The sequence below is a fragment of the Pseudorca crassidens genome, chromosome 20, assembly GCF_039906515.1.
Source record: "Pseudorca crassidens isolate mPseCra1 chromosome 20, mPseCra1.hap1, whole genome shotgun sequence".
In the NCBI taxonomy this organism is placed as follows: Eukaryota; Metazoa; Chordata; class Mammalia; order Artiodactyla; family Delphinidae; genus Pseudorca; species Pseudorca crassidens.
The window spans coordinates 48,457,559-48,474,032 of NC_090315.1; the positions used below are offsets into that span (position 1 = coordinate 48,457,559).

The 16,474-nt window shown below is 44.9% G+C and overlaps 1 protein-coding gene across 1 annotated transcript; it reads left to right on the forward strand.

Moving 5' to 3' along the window:
• The first annotated feature begins 446 nt into the window (after nt 1-446).
• ZNF23 (zinc finger protein 23) lies at nt 447-14,464 on the forward strand. Its single transcript, XM_067718028.1, is given in 6 exon segments — nt 447-958; nt 6,057-6,121; nt 8,343-8,469; nt 9,106-9,219; nt 12,163-13,865; nt 13,867-14,464. Coding segments are annotated over 5 exon segments (2,103 nt in total). The 5' UTR covers nt 447-958; nt 6,057-6,088; the 3' UTR covers nt 13,993-14,464.
• Nucleotides 14,465-16,474: the final 2,010 nt, after the last annotated feature.

Genomic DNA, 16,474 nt, shown 5'->3' on the forward strand with positions numbered 1-16,474 from the left:
GTTGTTTATACCGTCTATGATCTTCTAAGCCATTACCTATGAGTTTCATGACAGGAGAGTATGCTGGTCATTAGGAAATATTTGTTCCAGAAAGGGGGCCTTGGGTTTGACAGCATGCGATCCAGGCGTCCAGTCCGGAAACTCCCAAATCTGGTTGCACGGCAGCTTTACTAAGATACAAATCCCCGGCGCCACCCCTGGTTTGGGCCCAGCGCTCGCCGCATTCTTGTCTTCCCTAGCTCACCGCGAGGAGCAACTGCTTCCTCGTTGCGACCCGCATCGGGGAGAACGGTGCCAGGCTTCGGAGTACCAGTGCTTCGGTTGCAGGGGGCGGGGCCAGAGCACCGCCGAGAAGGAGCGAAGCTGCTCCTAGAGAGGCTCGGCCGGGGCCTGGTGACGCACTTCCGGCCGCCCGCCGCCGAGCAGCCAGCTTTGGAGGTGAGTACGGGCTGCGGGAGGCGGGGGCGGTGCCTGGTTCCGAGGCTCTGGGTGCGGCAGGGACGCTCCTTCCCCCTGCGTTGGCGGTGGGTTTCCTGTCGGGGGGGTCCTCTTCCCCCCTCCTCGACTCCCGCTTTGGACTTGGTGGCCGATGACGTTCTGTCTCGTGGAAGGCGAAGCCCGGGGTACTGCCACAGCCACGAAGCCCCGAGCATTTAGCACTTTGGGGAAGATGCTGCTCGCCTTTTGGGAACTTGTGTTGGAGCAGCCAGGGGGTAGAATATTTGCAGGGGTGAAGCGGCCTGAGGTGATATGAGTCTTTTGACATAATGAGGTCGTGCAGGGGCTTTTACCTGCACGTTTTATGCATTTCAAGTATGAACTATATGCGCCCCGCCCTCCTAACTCAGGGAGTGAATCGAGGCCAGTGCGGGAGCAGAAAAAGCAGAGCCCCTCCAGGCTACAGAAGAAGCCCGACTTTTGAGAGCACTGTCTGCAGGAGCCGTGTCAGTTCCAAACGGTAACCCGGCCCAACTTCTCTTGGGCGGTGGGATGACAATGACCTGGGAATGATTTCTACAATGTAGAATATACTGATTTGCTTAGTCCTAGAATACACAAAAAGTTCCAGAATGACTCATTCATACCCTCATGAAAGCAAGTTTACAAAAAAATATGCTATAAAACAGTAACGAAAACATGAAGTGTGGCTAGTAGTGTATTCAGAGGAAATTTTGTGGCCTTATAGGTTTTAATTGCCAAATAGGAAAGAATGAAAATAGATTTTAAAAATCATGCAACCTCAAGAAGTCTTTGGCTACAGGTCTTTTTAGCCTTAGAGAATTTAGTTAAAATACTGTTTTGCAGAGTTACTTAGTTCTTTTCTTTCCCATCACTTCACTGTGGTTATGCTGTGGTATAGTTAGGCTTATTTACTGTTGTTTGTATTTTTTGGACGTCGTCACCCCCCCATCCCATTCTGGTTGGTTGATTTTTATACATATATATAGATAGATAGATAGATAGATAGATACAGGTATAGATATATGAAACATTACTGTGGTTATGAAAGTCAGAACAAAAAGGCACAGGGAAGTATCATTTCCTCCTCATCCCTTCTGCACTGTTTCCTTCCATCCTGTTTCAGTTCCCAGGTTCCTTTCATCTACTTCCCATCCACACCTGAGGCCCCTATTCTCCTTAGTTTCTTGTTTTTCCTTCTGTTTCTTTTTGCACAAATCACCAGATACACATGTATTTTCTTATACTCCCTTTTTTTCTTACACAGAAGATAGCACACTACCTTTTGCACACTGAAAATCATTTCATATCATAGAGATAAGTATGTATATTTTAAATGTTATGCATCTAGCATGGCATTTATGGAGCATAGTGGTAATGTGAGCACGCATTAAACACACCACACCATTAAGAAGAGCACTGCCCATACGGCTGCATCTGTGTGCTCCTCCCCAACCCAGTTCCCACATTCTCACCCCTAGAGGTAACAGCTCTCTTGAATTTTGTGTTAATCATATTTTTGATTTTTGATAACACATATATTTGTGTTAATCATATTTTTAAAAATAATTTTATCATATATACATGTGTATGTAAATAATGTGATTAATTTTGTTTTTGAGCTTTATGAAGATGGCATCATGGTGTCTGTAGTCTTCTGGGACTGGCATAACTCAATATTAATGTTCCTAAATTCATCCATATTTTGTGTGTAGCTGTGAGTCATTCGTTTTTGCTACTGGGTAATGTTCCATTGTAAAAATGGCACGACAGCTTATTTGTGTATTCTCAGTGGACATGTGAGTTGTTTCCAATTTTTTGCTATTAAAATACTGCTGATAATAATTTTGTATATATACAAAATTTTGTATGTATATCATATATCATGTATATCATATGAGAGTTTCCCTAGGGTATAGGGTATATATAATTTTGTATGTATATCATATATCATGTATATCATATGAGAGTTTCCCTAGGGTATAAGTTTTAAAATTTAGGCATGAATATTGAATTTATCCAACACCTTTGACATCCACTGAGATGGAGAGTATGTTTTTCTTTGATTTATTAATGTGGAAAGTACAATCTGTGCTAATATTGAACTTTACTTGCATTCATAGGATGATCCCTCTTAGTCATGATATGTCACATTAAGGAACTACTGGAGTCTAGTCCTCAATATTTAGGATTTTTGCATCAGTATTCATAAATGATACTAGTTTATGGTTTTTGTATCCATATTTTGCTGGCATCATAAAAAGGTCTGGGAAACTTATTTTGCTGTTCTCTGCTACAGTTTAAATAGTGTTAGAATTATTCATTTCTTAAAGATTTGAAAGGCTTTTCCCATGATACATAAGGGCTCAGTGTTTTGTGAGAGTTCACTCTTTACTGGCTCTCTAAACAATTAGGTAAAAGTAATCATGGGTTATGGAGAAAAATCTATATAATAAAATTGGTAGAGTTGATTTATTAGATTCAGATAGATTATGTTCTTCCATCACAGGATAAGTTTCCTTTTTTTAAATTTATTTTATTGGAGTATAGTTGATTTACAATGTTGTGTTAATTTCTACTGTACACAAAAGTAATTCATTTATATAGGTATATGCACATATATATACACACATTCTTTTTCATATTCTTTTCCATTATGGTTTATCACAGGATATTGAATATAGGTCCCTGTGCTATAAAGTAGGACCTTGTTGTTTATCCATTCTACGTATAATAGTTTGCATCTCCTAGTCCCAAACTCCCAGTCCATCCCTCCCCCACCGCCCTCCCCCTTGGCAACCACAAATCTGTTTTCTATGTCTGTGTTTCTCTTTCACAGATAAATTCATTTGTGTCATATTTTAGATTCCACATATAAGTGATATAATATGGTATTTGTCTTTCTCTTTCTGACTTACGTCACTTAGTGTGCTAATCTCTAGGTCCATCCATGTTGGAATAAGTTATCTTTTTAAGCATCCATGGAATATTTTTAAAATGGACACTGTAGCCACAAAAGAAAACCTTTAAAAATCTGTAAAGCAGAAGTAAATAGATCAGGTTACTTAAACACCATGCAGTAAAGCCAGAGAATAAATTAACAACAACAAATTATCCTGAACAGTTCTTTGTCCAGAGACAAAACACAGTTGCTGATGAGTTATAAAATAGTAATTAAAACATGAAATATGAAAAGCCTCTGGAATGTAGGGAATAATGTATTCAGAGGAACATTTATAGGTTTAGATTGCTACACAGCAAGAATGAAAATGAATGAATCATGTAGCCTCAAGAAGGTAGAAAAAAGCTTTTTGTAGTCTAGCTTTCCCCGAAAGCAGAACATAGGACAGAGATTTGTGTGCGGGCAGTTTATTTGGGAATGTAGTCCCAGGGGCAGAGTGAAAGACAAGGAGAGTGCAATGGAGAAGGAGGGACAGACAATACAAGGATGTGCTGTCAGGCTGGCCCCTCCACAGGTGACTGGTGCTCTGACTTGCAGGATCTTTGAGGAGCCTTGGAATCTCATGGCTGCCCACATGGGGGACTAAAGGGGGAAACGTTTATCCACTGACCTCTGTCTCCTGTTGGTCAGTGGTAGCATCACAGGCATTAACTCCCCTATCCTTCAGGACCCAGCAGGTGTCCGCAGATGTCCCACACAGGACAGAGAAGCCCTAGGGCAGGAGCCAGGCATGTGTGGTGTAGACCCTTGAGGAGGCATTTGTAGGTTGTACTTGTGCAGAGCTGGTCAAAGCCTCTGGAACTGGACTAAGAGTGGACAAGAGGATTTGGTGAGGTACATAAGGTGTCTCTTACAGAGCTAAAAAACAAATTTTAAAATGCAGAGCTTAATTTAAAACAAGTAGAGGGGGCTTCCCTGGTGGCACAGTGGTTAAGAATCCGCCTGCCAATGCAGGGGACACGGGTTCGAGCCCTGGTCTGAGAACATCCCACATGCCGCGGAGCAACTAAGCCTGTGCGCCACAACTACTGAGCCTGTGCTCTAGAGCCTGTGAGCCACAACTACTGAGCCTGTGTGCCACAACTACTGAAACCCGTGTGCCTAGGGCCCGTGCTCCACAACAAGAGAAGCCACCACAAGGAGAAGCCCACGCACCGCAACGAAGAGTAGCCCCTGCTTACCGCAACTAGAGAAAGCTTGAGTGCAACAACGAAGACCCAGCGCAGCCAAAACTAAATAAATAAGTTAATTAATTTTATAAAACCAAACAAACAGGTAGAAAAGGGAGTGGTGTTCTAAATAGAAAAGCTAGTTCTTTGAAAATAAAACAACATTAAACTAGATAAACCATGGTTCAGCCTAATGTTATTAGTCTGCTTGGGCTGCCATAACAAAATATCATACACTGTCTGGCTTAAACAACAGAAATTTATTTCTCACAGTTCTGGAGGCTGGAAGTCTAAGATCAAGGTACCAGATGATGTGGTTCTTGGTGAGGCTGCAGGTGGCTGCCTTCACTGTGTCCTCACAGCAGAGACAGCTCTGGAAGACTCTTCCTCTTCTTACTAGGGTACCCGCCCTATCAGATTATTACCTTGTTTAACCTTATTACCTCCTCATGGGTCCTGTCTCCAAATACAGTCACATTGGAAATTAGGGCTCCAACATACGAATTTTGGGGGGACACATTCAGTCCATAACATTAACTAAGGCTAAAAGGTCTAGAGAGCATATATATTCAAAGAAGAAGTAGGAAAAGCAAGGTATACCTCAAGGTATGGAGGAAATGAAAAAAATCATGAGCCACTGTTTCCCATAATTCTACACTCAAGTTTAAATTCTGGAAGATATAGACAATATTTTAGGAAAATATAAAATTTCAAGACTGACTTTGGGAGCACTAAAAATTAGAAAATAACCAGTCCATGTGGTCTTGAATACAATGAACAAGGAGTGCTGGGTCATGGGACCAGGGACGGGATGCTATAGGGACCCCCTCTCTCAGGCAGCTGAAGCCTTGGCTTCTTTGCCATCAAAAGGCTGGAAGGTATGAGGAGCCATCCGGTACCTCACTTGTGGCCTAGCTTCCTCACAGTAAACCTGGGCCGGGCAGGAGCCTAACCTCCCAAGATCTCTACAGAGGTATCAGGACTCTTGAGGGCAGTCAGCTGTGTGAGGGAACGGGCATGTGGGAGGGAGCAGCTGTCCCTTTCTCCAGGAGGTGCCTCCCTGGGGCCTGACTCAGGCCTATGTGCTGGGGCTGCAGCCCGTCCAGCTGGCTTCTCTTGCAGTATAATAGAGAGGGATGCTCGTTTAGAGCATCGTGTTGCTACACGAGTCTTTGTTTTATTATTCTTTAGACTCTACCTGCATTTTATGCACACTCGTGTGTGTGTATGATATGTGTCCAGAATTGTAAAAATCCTAGGGTCCGTGGCAGTCAGTGTCAGTGTCATGGCCAGGAGGAGCCCTGGGCACAGATCCAGTGAACAGATCGCTCCTTTCTTCCCATGGCAGCTCCTGCTTGCACTTCTGTCTGGATGCTGGCTGCCTGCATCTCAGATCTTCTGTGAGGGGCTGTATTGTTCGTGGTGGGGGTGGCTTGTCTCACATCTGTCCCCCTGTTTTCCCTCAGCTCCAGTCCTTCTCTGAGAGGGAGACCAGGTGATGGCAGCCATGCTTCTGACAGCCTGGCCCCAGGTGAGCTGTGGGTCCTTCAGCTCTTCCTCTGAGCAGTTTCACATTGAAGAAAACTGAGAAGGGAATCTGGTGAGCCTTTCTATGAAAGCTGGAGGGGCCTGCCAGACTGGGCTTGTGGGAAGAGCGATGATATGGAGGGATAGGGGCCAGAGACCAGGACAGGCAAGACAGAAGTGTCTGGAAGGCAGAAATATAGTCTTCTGCACACCAGTTTGCTTTGCTCCCCCAGCAGAGGGCTTTGGTGAATGAGAGACATGGAAGCTGCCCATGAATGGAAGAAGATAGCAGGGGACTAGGATTCCAGGGAGGGAGGTGTAGATAAAGAGGACTAGCAGGACCAGATCCACATAAAGAATGGCTGTGCCTCTAATTCCAGGGGAAGGGGACATAAGGAGAGTGGGATCAAGGGAGGGAAAAAAGACAGGAAGTCCTGTGTCTCATTGTGTCCTGGGGAGGCTTTCAGGGCTTGGGGTGCAGTGGCCAAGCTTTAGGTCTCTGATAAGAGCTCTGGATCCTCTTCCCAGAATAACATGCAAACGAAAATTTCCATACGATTTCAGGGATTTCATGGACCCCACTGATGCTCATCCAGGGACCTCCATGGGCTACAGTTTGGGAATAATCATAGTCACAGTAACTCAAGTTACACCATTTGAGGCTTACTACGCCGCAGGCACCATACTAAGCACTTTACATGGATCACTCAGTCCTGACAGACGCCCTGGGAGATAGGCGCTGTGTTGCGTTCATTCTACCACAAAAGAAACAAAGGCAAAGGGGAGTGAAGTGACTTGTCATTGTGTGACTTAACTGTTCAGCCCTATGACACCTATGGAGCCAGTGAAGTTAACGAGGTCAGGTTTCTGATGCCTGTGTGGGGAATAATTTTGAGGGGAGGTTTAAAAGCAAGGTGACCACTTCAGAAAGAGTCCTATTGGTCTAGGTGACATAGGCTTCATTAAGGCAAGTAGTTGCTAAAGAGGGAGACCCAATTCAAGTAATGCTTAACATAAAAATCTCTAGGAGGAAGAGTCAAAAGATTGGGGTGGGGTAAGGGGGAGGGAGGAGTCAGGAACGAATCCCCAGGTTTCTTTCCTTCGCGGATGGTGGTGGGTGACACCAGCTGAGGTTTGAATTAAGGAGGAGGCACCAGTCGTGGGCTAAAAGGGGATGGTGGGCGAGAGCGAAGGCATTTAATTTTGTACCAAGAATTTCTTGTCTTATCCAAGTCACACGATGAATGACTCACAGAAATGCCCACAAGTTGGACTAGAATTGTTGATGGGTGGAGGCCCGTAGAATCAAGCAAGACAGGTCCTGGCAGAGAGCAGTTGAGAGGCAAATCGCTGCCAGTGTGTCCCCAAGGTTGTTACAGAAGGCCGAGGTGGGTAGAGCAAGGGCAGCCAGAAGTGGCAGCTGCCCGGAGGGGAGGAGGTGGGCCTGGGAGCAGCTCGGCCATCAGCCCTGATGGTGGAGCCTCTGCTGAGTGCCGAGCGCCGAGTGATGCAGAGGAGCGGCTGAAAAGATGGCTGACCTCCCTTCTTTCCCAAACCTCCTTGGAGAGACAGTGAAGTCTTGGGTGAAGTTGGACAGGATGAGGCTTGACTGGGAGAGGGTAACAGAAAATGGGTTTTTGGCGAGAGCCATTTGCAAGCAGGATGGGCTGCCTGCTCTCACCCCTCCCTCCACCTCCACGGTGCCCAGCCGATCTGGGCAGCACTGAGCTTCCTCTGCTGAAGGCGCAGGAGCAGAGGCTATGCAGCCTTTTGTAGGGGGTCCATGATAGAAATCAGGTGGGGCTGGGTGAGATGGAAGCCATGGCCGTTCTTTGGGCGCGGCTTGAGGTTTGAGGGTGAGGGTGAGGGCGAGGAAGTGGGAAAACCTGTGGGTGGGCCCAGAGCTACTTCCGCCAGTGAGGGCACGGCCTGACTGAAAGAAAGCAGTTGCGTTAGGGGAACTTGGTCATGGGAGGTGTTTTTCTTTCATCTCAACTTATGTCATCCTTTGTAAGTGTGAAATATGGCATGAGGTTTCTCTGCTGGGAGCCAGGTCAGATATTCCATGCTTTACCTTCCAAGTGTTTTTCTCAAATCTTTCCCCCTGTTATTAATGTTGTGCTCTTCACAAGCCCCTCCTCAAGCCCTCATACTGCCCTCTGCCCCTCACCTAGGGCATGAGCCATGGAATTGGCCCCTAGGGCAGCAGGAACCTGTTGTTTCAGAAGTCGGTGACCTTTGAGGACGTGGCTGTGTACTTCACCCAGACGGAGTGGGATGGCCTGTCCCCTGCACAGAGGGCTCTGTACAGGGATGTGATGCTGGAGAATTATGGGAATGTGGCCTCCCTGGGTAAGGCCTTTCTCCCCCGGGGACTCAGACTCTGCTGATTAGGGTTTCCTGGCTTCCTTTCCCCTTACTGGTTGCAGGTGGGGCCTCTGGTAATCCTTCACTGAGTGGGAACCTCAGGGGCTGATTCCTAATCCCCTAGACCCGGGGTTGCTGGGAAGGGTGAACCCCAAGCCCTTTTTGGGCCAATATAGGACTTTACTGGGACTGTTGTGCACTCTTGATCCACCCGATAGAGGCTGTGTTTTGGACACAGCGTGGAAAAAAAGTAACTTCCTGTTCTACAGCATTACCTTCAGGTTCCCCCTCACCCTACCTGGATATCTTGAGTGTTTCCAAGGATCTCGGTGTACTTGTAATATTTTAGGCCCTGGTCAAAAACTGGTACCTATCCCTTTAGGCAGAATCTCCCTGTTTGCCCTGCATGAGGTCTCACAGTCTGGGCCCTCCCCAACTCCTCCCGCATCTTCTCAAGCCTCTTCCTCCCACCCCCCGCCACTTTCCCATAGTTCTTAGGCACGGGACCCTCTGGGGCTCTTTCCTTCCCTCCCCATTGCTGACACAATCTGAGAAGAGGTTTAGGAAATCAGCTGTGGGAGATCATTCACCTATCTTTCCTATTTCCTTTCCCCAAAACAGGATTTCCCCTTCTCAAACCTACTGTGATCTCACAGCTGGAGGGAGGAGGTGAGCTGGAGGGCCCATCTCCACTGGCCTCTGGAACAGGCACAGGCCCCCAGGGCCTCTGGACTGGTAAGGAGGCACACATTGCCCATTATGCTGGAAAAAGTAATCCTTTAGGAAGAAAGTCAGCTTTAGCAACATATAAGCGTGCCACATTTATTGGCTAACCGTACAGAGTAACATTTAAATTTTTAAAAATTAATTAATTAATTAATTAATTTTTGGCTGCATTGGGCCCTCGTTGCTGCACGCAGGCTTTCTTTTTTTTAGTCGCAGAGAGTGGAGTCCACTCTTGGCTGCGGTGCACAGGCCTCTCACTAAGGTGGCTTCTCTTGTTGTGGAGCACAGGCTCTAGGCACACGGGCTTCAGTAATTTTGGCACATGGGCTCAGTAGTTGTGGCTTGCAGGCTCCAGAGCTCAGGCTCAGTAGCTGTGGCACACGGGCCTAGTTGCTCCTCGGCATGTGGGATCCTCCCGGACCAGGGCTCGAACCTGTATCCCCTACATTGGCAGGTGGATTCTTAGCCACTGCGCCACCAGGGAAGCCCCATTTAAATAATTTTTGATGATTTCTAGAGATAGCAACAGTTGAGACCTTTCTGACTATTTTCATAGTTTGCTATTTCTTTCTAATTCCAAGAAGAGATCTTTTTTCAAATGCTTTATTGTAATTATTTTCAATCCTAATTTTGGAATTCTACCTTTCTCAGACAAAATGAATGGATTCAGTACTTTTTTTGGGTCCTTGCTACTTTCTAAGCACTGTCCACTTAATGTGAAGGGTACAGAATTAAAAGTCTTTTTACTTAGACTTTGGAGTAGACTTTCTGAGTTCCAATCCCAACTGTGCTACTTCCTAGTTGTGTGACTTTGAGCAGGTCAGTTATCTGCATTCTCTAAGAGTTAGTGTTCTCACCCTTGAAAATGGAATAATAATTACAAAATGAGGTAATGGTGCTAGGTTTGATGATAAAATGAGATAACATGTACCAAGTGCCTAGCTTATAGTGTGTGCTCAGTTAAATTCTGTTTTTATTATTATTATTACTATTATTATTATTATTTGGGGGGGGAGAAAGCTATATATAATAAGCTCTAGGAAATAAGGTGGGAGGAAGTAATGCTATCAATTTGGTGCTTCTCAAAATATGAACAAATGCATCACCTGGGCATCTTGCAGATGTGCAGATTGTCATTCAGTTAGTTTGGGGCAGGGCCAAGATTCTGCATTTCTGTTAAGTTCCCAGGTAATGCCAGTGATTCTTGTTCCCAGACCACTCTTGAAATAGTGAGGTTCTCATTGGCTCATGCAGAGTAGCTGCCAGGTGATTTCCCATCTCCCATGAGGCCCAGCTTTACTTCCTGCCTTTGGGGTCCATAAGATACTCTTGCATCCTTTTGATGAATCCTCTTTTTTTAAAAGATGGTTTCAGTGGCTTTTTGTTCCTTGTAATCATTCAACCAGATGTTCACTGACCAAGGAAGACATGTTTTGGAAATGGAGAGCTTAAAGTGCTTGACATATAGAGGGGGATGAAAGTGATATTGTGGAGCTTCTTAGTCAAAGAAGTCTGGATTTCATTCTGTAGGCAACAGACAGTCCTGAAGTCTTTGAACAACCCATCGTGATGTCAGGTGAGGATAGAAACGTTCATCTAGTCAGTGTATGTAGGTTAATTGGGGTCAGGAATCAAATGGGTTCTAGGCAGGAAGAAGGGGAAATCACAGGGCACAAGACCCATGTCAGCAGAGTTGATTTTTTAAAAAAATTTTCCAGGTAATTTGAATTTTTTTCTTTGTAAGTTTCTGATACTACAGATGAATATTATTTCTATAATCAGGAAAAGACCAATATTATTTTGAAAATGATTGCTAGGGAAGTCCAGGTCATTTGGGTCTGTTGAGGACAATTATAATGAAATACTGGGGTAGGGGGCATATTACATGTGGCTGAGGAGAGATGAGAGGTGAAAAAATAAAGGAAGCATTTTGGGGCCAATTTTGAGAAATTTGAGAATAAATGTAGAGATCATTGGTTCTACTAGGACTATGGGATTATAGAAAGACTAATAAGATTACAGAAAGAATTTTAGGGAGTGACCAATTTTAGGATTGAGGGAAGAGGTAGAAGGAAAGGCAAGGAGAATGCTGCAGTGTTCTGGAGGGGTGGGAAGATATGGGATCAAAGGGATCAAATGGGCCTGAACAGAGCCTTTCTGAAGTAGAGAAAAAAGAAGTTAAAGGAGAAGTTTTGGAAAGCCTAGAGTTTAAGTTCTAAGAAAATAAACAAGATTTGTTCCCATTTGCTTCCTAGTGCTAATACCTGCCATCCCTTGTTGCCACATGTTGTTGGATTCTGTGCCTTCTCTTTCTTAAGCAGTTTCCATTTTTATTAATAGAAACTGAAGAGTGTAGTAAAGTATGGTGTGATGGAAAGAATGCTGATCTGGCAGATAAGACCTAGAATTTTGTTCCACTGCTGTCACTTTTAACCTTCTTGTTACTGGTTATTGGTTTAGAGACTGGTGATCTTTTAAAATCATTACTTTAAAATTTGTAATATTGGTACATGCTCAAAACAGTATAAAAAGTGCATAAAGTGGGAGCAGTGGGGAAGTCTCCCAAACTTCCTGTGCCAGTTTGCTCAGTTTCTTGTGTATTCTTGCAGTAGTTTTCTAGGCATATTCAAATATATGTGTTTATGTCAGCCCTTTTTACTCTCCTTTGCACAAATGGAAGATACTCTACATACCATTTCTCAACTTGTTTTTCCACTTAACAGTGTGTCTTTGACATCTTTTCATGTCAGTACATATAGATTTATTTCATTTTATAACAGCTACATGTTATTCCACCTTATGGATGAACCTTAGATTCTCTGACCTAGTCTGGTGATTTTAAAGAGCCCCCCCCCACCCTTGATTACCCTGATCCTTTTTTCTTTCTATCACAGTTCTTTTGTTTTCTAACATGGTTCTTACATGATATTTTATGTTTTCTGTTTTTTATAGTAAATATTGATATCCAGACTGACAATAATTTGACAGAGGAAATGTATGAAGAAAAACATAATACATCATTTGAACTTCAAAGGAACTCTTCCCAGGAAACAGACTTTTCAGAAACTTATATTCTAGAGAAACAGCAGGAAGTCCACTCAGTAGGAAGTATGGAGAAAGAAAACAGGAGTGTCATTGATGGGACAGTGAAAGACAATATAAGCCCCATGGAGGAGTGTTGCTTTAGGCAAAGTCCAAACTTGAATCAGTGTCATACCATCTCCACTGGAGAGCAGTCCCCTGAGTGTACAGGATTGGAGAAAGCCTTCAGCTTTGACACAAAACTTATTCAACATGAAATAATTAATTCTGGGGAAAGACCTTTCAAATGTGAAGAATTAGTGGAAAGCTTTAGGTGTAACTCTCAACTTAATCAGGATCAAGATAGCTACACTGGGGAGAAGCCCCATCAGCATAAGGAGTGTGGCAAAGCCTTTAGCGTTAATGCAAAATTAATTTGGCATCAAAGACTTCACAGTGGGGAGAAGCCCTTCAAATGTGTAGAGTGTGGAAAAAGCTTCAGTTACAGTTCCCATTATATCACACATCAGACTATCCACAGTGGGGAGAAGCCCTATCAGTGTAAGGTGTGTGGAAAAGCCTTCAGCGTTAATGGGAGTCTGAGTAGGCATCAGAGAATCCATACAGGAGAGAGGCCCTATCAGTGCAAGGAGTGTGGGAATGGCTTTAGCTGCAGTTCTGCATATATCACACATCAGAGAGTCCACACTGGAGAGAAACCTTACGAGTGTAATGACTGTGGGAAAGCTTTCAATGTTAATGCAAAATTAATTCAACATCAGAGGATCCACACTGGAGAGAAACCTTATAAATGTAATGAGTGTGGGAAAGGCTTCAGGTGCAGCTCCCAGCTTAGGCAGCATCAGAGCATCCACACTGGAGAGAGACCCTATCAGTGTAAGGAGTGTGGAAAAGCCTTTAGTAATAATGCAAAACTCATTCAGCATCAAAGAATTCACACAGGGGAGAAACCCTATGAGTGTACTGAATGTGGAAAAGCCTTTGGCGTCAAAGGGAAGTTAATCCAGCACCAGAGAATCCACACGGGTGAGAAACCCTATGAGTGTAAAGAGTGTGGGAAAGCCTTCAGGTGTAACTCCCAGCTTCGGCAGCATCTGAGAATCCACACCGGGGAGAAGCCCTATGAGTGTAATGAGTGTGGAAAGGCCTTCAACGTTAATGCAAAACTAATGCAGCACCAGAGGATTCACACTGGGGAGAAGCCCTTTGAATGTAATGAGTGTGGGAAATGTTTTACTTCTAAAAGAAACCTATTTGATCATCACCGAATCCACACTGGAGAAAAGCCTTATCAGTGTAAGGAATGTGGGAAAGCCTTCAGCATCAATGCCAAACTAACTAGGCATCAGAGAATACACACCGGGGAGAAACCATTCAAATGTATGGAATGTGAGAAAGCATTTAGCTGTAGTTCTGACTATATTGTACATCAGAGAATCCATACTGGAGAGAAACCCTTTCAGTGTAAGGAGTGTGGAAAAGCCTTCCATGTTAATGCCCATTTAATTCGGCATCAGAGAAGCCACACTGGGGAGAAACCCTTCAGATGTGTGGAGTGTGGCAAAGGCTTCAGCTATAGTTCTGACTGTATTATACATCAGACTGTCCATACTTGGAAGAAACCCTATGCGTGTAATGTGTGTGGGAAAGCCTTCAGGTTTAGCTTCCAACTTAGTCAGCATCAGAGTGTCCATAGTGAAGGAAAATCCTAATAAGGATGTAGAAAACTGTCAAGGTTAATGCTGAACTAGATCAAGTATCCTCAGATTCACCCTGGTGGAAAACCCTGAGAGAGAAATGGATACGGCAGAGTCTTCACAAGGAAACAAATCTTTTCCATTTTATTCAATTTTAGATCAAGAATGACAACCAGTTTTAAAATAACATCCAAAAATAAGTAGTTTGTTTTATACCAACAACCAATAGAAAATATAATGAAAGAAAATATCCCATTCCCAACAGCATCAAGAAAAGTTGATTTTCTAGATATAAACTTACTAGGACCTATGTGGAGAAATTATAAATCTCTGCTGAGGGGTACAAAAGGAAAGTTAAATAAATGGGGGGAGAGAGAGTGATACCTTGTTCTTAGATAGAAAAACTCATAAAGATACTACCTACCTAAATTAATTTATTGCCCTTTTACTTTGACAACAAGCATGCATCACTTTTGTAAAGAGGAAAAACAATAAAGAGTTCCTTAAGGAAAAAATATGAGTAAATCTTTTTATTTTCATGCTATGGAGAAAAGCTTTCTAAGCATCAGATGAAAGCCAGAAACCAACCATGAGGGAAAATATTGATAAATTGACTTCAAAATGAAATATTTATGTTTTTGTTTTAAATAACCCCAAATAAGTTTAAAAGATAAAGCACAAAAAGTGGAAATACCTTTGTAAAATTTGTGATATAAAAGTATCATACAAAGAGGTCTTAAATTATGAGAAAAATAAATGACAATAGCAAGCAGCTTTTAAGAAGATATAAAAATGACTAATAAAGGAAGATGTTCAGTCTCAGTAGTACTCTAAGGAGTAAAAATTTAAAACAAGCATACAGTCACACATAGGAAGCCCTCCAACCTCTCTCCCACTGACAAGACAAACACAGAGACCCTCTTATAGACACACAGTGTATCCCCACAGCGCCCCTTTCCCCATACCTGCTGCTGTGCTCTCTGTAGCTCGGGAGGCCCGTGTTGGCTGGGAATGCTGTCTTGCATACCTCAAAGGAGCCACTCCTGTCAGAAAGCTACTGATATGGTATAGGACCTCAGCAGAGTGTCCAGGGCCATTGTGTAAGTGACATTCCCCCCACCCCACCTGCATATGGGTGGAGGCAGATCCTGGAGCCCCCAGAACAGAGAGGAGGGAGCAGAGTCCCTCCCCCTGACCATCTGGCCCTGCTCTTGTGAGCAGCTCCAGACCATACAAAGAGACCCAGAAGTGCCCTGGGCCATGGGGTCCAAGTCCTTCATTTACTTATAAACTGAAGACCAGAGACGGATGGCACTGCCCCGGTCACACAGCAAATCAGTGGCTGAGGTGGTCCATTACCCAGGCCAGAGGAGAGGTCAGAAGGCCATGGCTTACCCCAACCTTCCTAGATCATGAATCACCTCCAGATGGTCTCCAGATGTGACAGGGAAGATGGGGACTGGAAGTCCTGCTGTCCTGGCTCCCAGTGGGGTTTGGCAGTTTGTTTGCTGTGGCAGGACCAAGGCAGGGACTCTAGGAGGGCTGAGAACCACTGAGGACAGGACCAGATGTTCCAGATCTGCCACCAATGTCCTGTGTGACCTTGGCCTCTGGGTCTCAGGCTCTTTCTCAGTGCAGGGTGGGGGCTAGTCCCAGGGCTCAACACCCTTCTCACCCAGTCAGTCCCTGAGGGTCTTCTCCCTCTCTGTAGCTTTGTTACTGTCCACAGCAGGTCCTTCTGTTCAGATCCCAAGGATACGAGGGTGAAGAAGGAAGATACCTGCAAAGTCTCATGAAGTCACGTGGTCCCATGGCCCAGGATTCCTGACACCCTGTAGTCTTGATGTTCACTACTCCAGTCAAGAGCTGCCTGGATTCAGTGGAGGCCTTATGAGGAAGAACAAAGAGGAGCCGTGGCTCTGGATACCCTTTTCCCCTCACAAAGGCACCTCTTTTCTGAAAGGGAGCCATGAGCCTGGAAGGGTCAGGATTAAAGCAAGTTTCTCCCTCAGTCCAGGTCAGCATGTTCTGTCCCTGCAGCACAGGGCATCCTCCCACCCTGGCCTATCACCCTGGAAGGGGCCTCAGAGAACATCTGGTCCTGCCCTGTCCAGGTCAGGAGGGGAAACAGGCTCAGTGGAAAACGCGGCTGCTGCGGGGCCCCGGCAGGACCAGGAAGCCTGGTGAGAGAGGTCCAAACACAGCTGGGAGGGTCCGTGGGTGGGTGGAGACAGGGCTTGGGTGTCATGTGCGGGGACGAGAGACTCAGCACAGCTCTCCCTGGGCTGGCAGCCCTCTCCTGGTGATGGGTCTGGAAGTTCTGAGGAGAGGCACCTGGACGCTCTTCTGTCCTCTCTGCCTCTTGGGTCTCCATTCTCCCCAGACCACAGCCCCACCCTGTATGCTATCCTTTCTCCTGACAAGGAACTGAGGACACCCCTTCCCTTACACAGTCCATTCAATTCAGTTGAACATTTGCACGCCCTTCCACGGGCCGGGGTTTGCCAAGTCCCAGGGAACCTGAG